Source organism: Cajanus cajan, chromosome 5, assembly GCF_000230855.2.
Source record: "Cajanus cajan strain Asha chromosome 5, NIPB_CcT2T_4, whole genome shotgun sequence".
Lineage (NCBI taxonomy): Eukaryota > Viridiplantae > Streptophyta > Magnoliopsida > Fabales > Fabaceae > Cajanus > Cajanus cajan.
Genome location: NC_138521.1, coordinates 62885967 through 62892741, shown reverse-complemented (window position 1 = coordinate 62892741; position 6775 = coordinate 62885967). Strand labels below are relative to the sequence as shown.

Sequence of the window (6775 nt, the reverse complement as noted above, 5' to 3'; positions counted from 1 at the left end):
GGCGGTGAAAGGCATGAAGGAGCCACTCCAAAAAATGCTAAAACTTTGTTAGACATGAGGTTTTATGTTGTGCTTTGGTAATTTCAAGCACAAAGGTAAAAAAAACATAGAAAGAGAGAAAGAGAGAGAGAGTGTCCCATTCCCATCCCCCACACAAAAGGTGGTGGGAAAAAAGTTCTTTTTGTACACACTGCGATGATGGCGATGATGATGCCTGCAATCTCCAACACAAACACAAACATAACCTCTCCTTCTTCTCTCTCTCTCATCACTCTCTCTTCTTCTTCTTCTTTTTCCTTCTCAGCCAACCATGGTTAACTTCTTCTCACTGAGCCCATGAAAGTTGTGACCATGGAGACTGACAAGAAGTGTGGATGCTGGGCTGTCCTTAAACGCGGCGTTAGAGGTGCGTGCAAACCTTCAGCTTCCAGAGACTCTGCTAACACTATCCCTCGTACTAGTCTCGTTTATGATGCAGGTACATACATAGCATAACACAACAAAACTGTTTCCATGGTGGAAAATTCAAATTCTCTGTTTTTTTTTTTTTGTTCCTTCTTCATTGTGAATCTCAACCGCCAGTGTAGTGCCACCCTCTCACTAATGCTCCATTTGAGTCTTCTCCCACCATACTGTTTTTCTTCACTTTCTGTTTCTGAAGGGTCTTTCTGAATCCGCAATGAGTTAGTGCGGTTTTGCAGCACTGTGATTCTGGGTTTGCTTCAAATCATGGAGTTTTCTGGGATGGTTTCTTTCGGAAAAAAAAAAGAACTTTTTGTGGCAGGCATTTTTATGGAGTTTAATTATGATGAGGGTAGTTAAAAAGATGGATCTTTTTCAGCTTTCTCGCTGTGCTTTCTCAGAGCCCTTTTCTCCATCTTCCTGTTTCAGACACTGTGAACATAGCTACCTGCATGATTCCTTTCAAGGAACGTGGGGTCCTAAGAGGGAACTAGCACCTCTTGCAAAATTCTTTTTTTCATTCCAACGAATTTTCTGCAAAACTTGAAGTTTCATGGTTTCTGTAGCTGAAATCATGGATTTCGTGTTATGATGGTTTCAGTTGCATTGTCAGATCCAAAACCAAGCTCAATGCAATTATCATAGTATCATCTATAACATGTATGAAGTAGTTAGAATTTCAAGAATGAGGCCTTTACATTCTTTGAATTGATGCAGCAACCGAGACAAGATACCTGAATGCTAGCAATCGAGAACTATGTCCTCCCAATGAAGCTCGATTATCTTCTGATAATCCTGATCCCCCATCTCAGGAGAATAAGGCTCCTTGCCAGCTCCTTCAATTCACATTTCATGAACTAAAGGCTGCAACTGGGAATTTCAGACCTGATAGCATTCTTGGGGAGGGTGGCTTTGGTTATGTTTTCAAAGGATGGATTGAGGAAGATGGAACGGCGCCGGCAAAACCTGGGTCAGGGATTACTGTGGCTGTCAAAAGCTTGAAGCCAGATGGTCTTCAGGGCCATAGAGAATGGGTGGTTAGTAAAATATCTGCTTTGGGTTAGTAGATTGGTGTTGTAAAGAGTTGTTTAGCTTATGCTGGAGATTGGATTATAACATGACATTTTGTTGATGCAGGCTGAAGTTGACTTTCTTGGACAGCTTCACCATCCTAATCTTGTGAAACTTATTGGTTACTGCATTGAAGATGATCAGCGGCTTCTTGTTTATGAGTTTATGACTCGGGGAAGTCTAGAAAACCATCTTTTCAGAAGTGAGTTTCTGCCTTGCCTTGACTTTCTACATAGGAATTATATGTAGTGTTATATTTAGAGATTATGTGATAACAATTTCTAGGTTTCCAGATCAAATTGTTTCCTGTTGATTGAAGAATTAAATCAAAATTGATCAGTTATTACAAAGTGGTTTGGTTAATTTGTGAATTTATGCAACATTGTAGAATTCTTTCTTCAGCATATATTTTGCATTTCTTCTTCCCCTTATAGGAAATATTTATAGGAGACATTAATGATGGCTTGTATAACAACTGATTACTATCTTCTTCTTTTTTTACATTAAAATTAAAATTAGATAGCAAAATGTGATGTTAGTTAAGACCCTTGTCGGCATATAATATAATAAAGTGTTTCTTGAGTAGTACTGTAGCAGCCAATGAATGTATAAAGTAAAAGGAAGAATTTATACTCTATATGGCTATTGGAAATTCTCCATGGATTACCACATATGCTTTGAGAAATTTTATAGAATTATTTTTTGTTCCCTTCTTTTCATGAGTTCATACTCTTTCTGAAATGTTTTCTTTACCAAATGACTTTTCCTTTTCACTCTTTTTTTGCCTTTTCCATCCCATTCCTTTCATATTCTTAACAATGATGATAGATCTAGAACACCTTACGATTAGTTATTCAGTTCTGGTCCCTTTCCTATTAGTCCTTGTATCTAACAATAAAAATACTGACTTTGCCTAAATTTGAAGGAACCGTACCTCTTCCGTGGTCCAACAGGATTAAGATTGCCCTTGGTGCAGCAAAAGGATTAGCTTTCCTCCATAATGGTCCCGAACCAGTCATTTATAGAGATTTTAAAACATCAAACATTTTGCTTGATACGGTATGTGGTCACTTAGATTAGGTTTTGAGCAGTTTTTTTTTTTTAATTAACTATTAACATGTAGTGTTTTATAGGAGTATAATGCGAAGCTTTCAGATTTCGGTCTAGCAAAAGCAGGGCCTCAAGGAGACAAAACACATGTTTCTACTAGAGTAGTTGGAACTTATGGTTATGCTGCTCCAGAATATGTCATGACAGGTAAGAATGTAGTAGTAAGTAGCTTGAAAGGATGAGAAAACTCTTTAGTATCTAATACACCAAAAGAGGTTCTGTATATTTTATGCTAAAAGTTGTGTTATGGATTATAATCTCTGCTACAAAGCAGACATTATGCAAAGGTAGCACATGCCAATCATTTTAGAAGGCATTTGAATCCTGTGTTGAGTTGCAAAGGATTATAATTGTTATGAAGACTGCCGTGGTCATCTGGATAACATGTAAAGATAATTGACCTAATGTATTTATTTTGTTTGTTTTTATATTTGCATATCTCTTTTTAGCTTAAATAGTTGTAACATTGACAACACATTGCTTGTCCTAGAATTCACTATGATCTCTGGGATAGGTAGCTTAATAACTAGCAAGAATAATAACTGATAATATCGTGATAGCTCACAACTTACCTATAGTATTATGCACAAGAAAGAGCTTTCTAAGAGCATCAAAATGTTCAAATAACTTAGACTTGTTTATATTTTGAATTTTGATGACTTCATCCCATGCTCGTCTATCTAGGCACCACATAATGGTGTAGAAGCCTTTCTAGGACCTACGAGAACTAACCAATTGTATGATTTTCTGTTTTTTTTTCCAGGACATTTGACAGCTAAAAGTGATGTTTATAGCTTTGGAGTTGTGTTACTTGAGATATTAACAGGAAGAAGATCAATGGACAAAAAGCGTCCGAGTGGGGAACAAAATCTTGTTTCATGGGCTAGGCCATATTTAGCTGACAAGCGAAAACTTTTCCAACTCGTGGATCCTCGCCTCGAACTAAATTATTCTCTTAAAGGAGTGCAGAAAATTTCCCAATTAGCTTATAGTTGCCTCAGTAGAGACCCCAAATCTCGTCCTAACATGGATGAAGTTGTGAAGGCTCTGACTCCATTGCAGGATCTTAATGACTTTGCAATTTTGTCTTATCACTCTCGCTTGTCTCAACAAGGGAGACGAAAGAAGAAAGATGGAACTCCACATATCACATACACACAATCCAAGAGCATCAGGGCTTCTCCCTTGAACACCGGCAAGCAGCATCGATGATGGGAAGTGATCCTCTTCGTTATTGCTGGCTCAATCATTGATTGAAACCAAGGTTGGAATGCCTCCTTTGTTGTTGTTGTTGTGTGGAGATGGACATTTCAAGCTTACATAAATTTTGGGTGTTTAAAATATGTAGGGCCAGAAGAATGAGGGAAGAGTGATGATACATTGATTTTATTTGGGCTCTTTTATTAGAGAGATAACCTTCCATATGGAAAGAAACTTGCCATTTGCTTATGTGTAATTGAGAATTCTCCTATATGTATATGAAAGGCCTCATTTCTCAGAAAGTCTTTTTGCAGCAACCTGAATCAATTGGGTTTGTCAGTGGAAATAACATTTTTCTACTTTAGTGGCCTGATTTTTATTCTTTCTTTAAATCTGTAGAACCAAATCATGCATCTAGTGTACACAAAATCATAGAATTTGCTTGCTACTACGAGAATTCTATATCTTTAGTGGACTTTAGGAAGTTAAGGCCTCTAAGCAAGATAATGTTGAGTTGTTCAATATCCTTTATTGTATAGACACATACTCGTTACAGGCCAGTCTATCAGACCCTAAATTAATGTATCCTAATCAGGTAATATTAAAAAAAAAATCCACCCCTATCAGCATATATACTTGATAGTTGATACCAACATAGAGAGCATATGTCCTTATGCGTAGCATAATTGTCTGTGGACTGTATTCTGTTAATATCTGTCTTGATAATTTGAATTGGAAAAAGGAATGTGAATTTGCTTTAACTTATTCGTTTTTGTGATAAAGGTAGCCACAAAGTTTCCTTTTTAAATCAAAACAATTATATATAGAATCTGCTTACCGTCAGTAATTGAAACTTATGCCACTTTTTCTAGCATCAATCATGCTGTAATCTTTCGTAAGCTCACACCATTCCTTTTCAAGATGCCTAGCATGAGAGTACAGACTAATGTTTTTTTTTTTTTTAAATATTTTTTATGGGTACATGATTAGGCTTTTTTCTTTTCATTGATTTGACATTATAGATAATAAAGGTGTCCCGACCAAATTGAGAATATTTTGATAGGCCATGTTGCCACCATCTCTACAGCTCTGTCACATGCAAGTCATCCATTGCTCAAATTACAAAACTCAAGAAAAAATTTCTAGGCTCAATAGTAAGTAATGCTAACCAGTAACCACACGTTACGAAATTTCTTGTAGTACAATTTAGCCATTCAAACTTAATGCCAAAAATTTAATTTGTGGGGATATCAAGAATCAAACTTTTAGTCTTGACCAAAGAAGTTTTTGAAACACGATGCTCTTGCAACTTCAAGCTGTTAGGTGCATAGCCTTCTCAATCAATTTTTATTTTATTGGTTTCCCACATCTACCCTTTTTAATTAATATTATACTTGGTGTCTATTTGGTTTAGCTTTGGGACGTGGTTTTTCATGTCTTTCTTGAAACTATTCGGTGTGTGTTTGCATTCAAGTTGGGACGTGAATTTTCACGTTTATCTTGAAGTAAAAATTTTTAACTTCCACGTAAAATCTACAGAGAATGTAAAATCCACGTTTTTAAATCTAATACAAACATGCACTCAGACTTGTTTTACATCGATTTCTTATTTTTGACGTGAAAATAGAGTATAATGTGAATTAAAGACGTGCAAGCAAACACGCCCTTACTCAACATAGTGTCCACCACAAAGTGGATCATGGAGGTCTTTGTTTTTCGGTAAAAGAAATGGAGACATGAGACATCTCTGTACTCGTCATTCCTGTACTTGGTAGCAAGATTCTTTCGGTTACAACTTACAATATTTACCTCAGCAAGATAAGGAATCTGGGAAAGGACGCATGCTTGGTGAAAAACAGGTAAACATACTCGTTAACTGGGGACAAATGAATAGTGCAATGGCAACCCAATCACTGTTCTGGGCCCTGCCAAAAGTCTTTATTATAGTTGTTAAAGCTACACTTACAAATCCAATTCAATTCATTTCCTGCAAGAAAGAAACCCAGTGAACACCATATCGTGACAAGAAGCTAGAAAAGTAAAAGGCAGAAAACCAGCAATAATGCCTTCTCAGTGGTTACTTAGGTGGCGACGAAAACCTTTTTCTCTCCCCTTATTATACCAGCATGTGCAAATCCAAGATAGTGGCAAGAAGATTCAGTGGGCAATTATTTAACATGTGGGTACTCAAATAAGAAGTAGCCATGGTTTAAGACCAAAACACATTACCTAATTAATATCCAAAGCATGCACATTATGATTCTATTAATTGGACAAAATATCAAGCTTATTATGTTTGACCTTATCTTGTCACTATTAGGATAAAGCAAAATCCTCTGTACGGTCCATTTTTAACACCATGTTCCTTAAGGGAAACAAAAAATTAGGCATCATATACAGTTATCTTGGGGGGTTTGGACCTGAAAGCAGTGAGACCTGACCTAACACTAACACAGCAATCAACCACACGATGGAAAAAATGTGTATAATGATACCAGATTCTCCCCTTGCTTTTCTGAAACAACAGCATCTGCTTATATGGTTCAACGGGAAAAACTCCTCATCCATTATTGCTGTTCTTTTCTTTTTACTCCTTTAAGAGAAAAGTGTCAGAATAGTGCATCATTTCTTTCTTCTTGTAAGATAGTCCATATCCTCAGCTAGTACGTACCACAGAAATGTTATACAGTGCCAGGTTTTGAAAAAATAAAAGGATATATATATATATATATATATATATATATATATATATATTGATGTTTAGTTCCCAGAAAGTTCATTGGAATCTTATCATTATGAATTAGTATTAGACATTTAGACCCATACATGCTGCCATGCACGATTATCACTTTGTGCAAATGTGTAATACTATGCCACCAAAACATATAAATACAAATATAATTAAATCATTTCTGGGGCTTCAATGTGATCA

General features: G+C 36.3%; 1 protein-coding gene and 1 long non-coding RNA gene across 4 annotated transcripts; one reads left to right on the top strand and one right to left on the bottom strand.

The window, feature by feature from the left end:
- Positions 1-4145, top strand: LOC109807743 (serine/threonine-protein kinase PBL34). 3 transcript variants are annotated; one of them, XR_002240494.3, is made up of 7 exons: positions 1-478; positions 1180-1499; positions 1600-1735; positions 2459-2592; positions 2667-2790; positions 3407-3907; positions 3992-4145. XR_002240494.3 is itself a non-coding variant. In XM_020370341.3 (6 exons), the coding sequence occupies exons 1-6, from the start codon at positions 337-339 to the stop codon at positions 3853-3855; spliced, it is 1233 nt and encodes a 410-aa protein (XP_020225930.1). In that variant the 5' UTR covers positions 1-336; the 3' UTR covers positions 3856-4145. The 3 variants fall into 3 exon arrangements, 2 of the variants coding, with proteins under 2 accessions (XP_020225930.1, XP_020225929.1); XM_020370341.3 differs by having other exon boundaries at positions 1-406; positions 3407-4145; XM_020370340.3 differs by having other exon boundaries at positions 3407-4145.
- A 1192-nt stretch (positions 4146-5337) lies between these two features.
- On the bottom strand, positions 5338-6520 carry LOC145958414 (uncharacterized). Its single transcript, XR_014434183.1, has 2 exons — positions 6339-6520; positions 5338-5830 (listed from the first exon to the last, which is right to left on the bottom strand). It is a non-coding gene; the product is annotated as an uncharacterized LOC145958414 (long non-coding RNA).
- Positions 6521-6775: the final 255 nt, after the last annotated feature.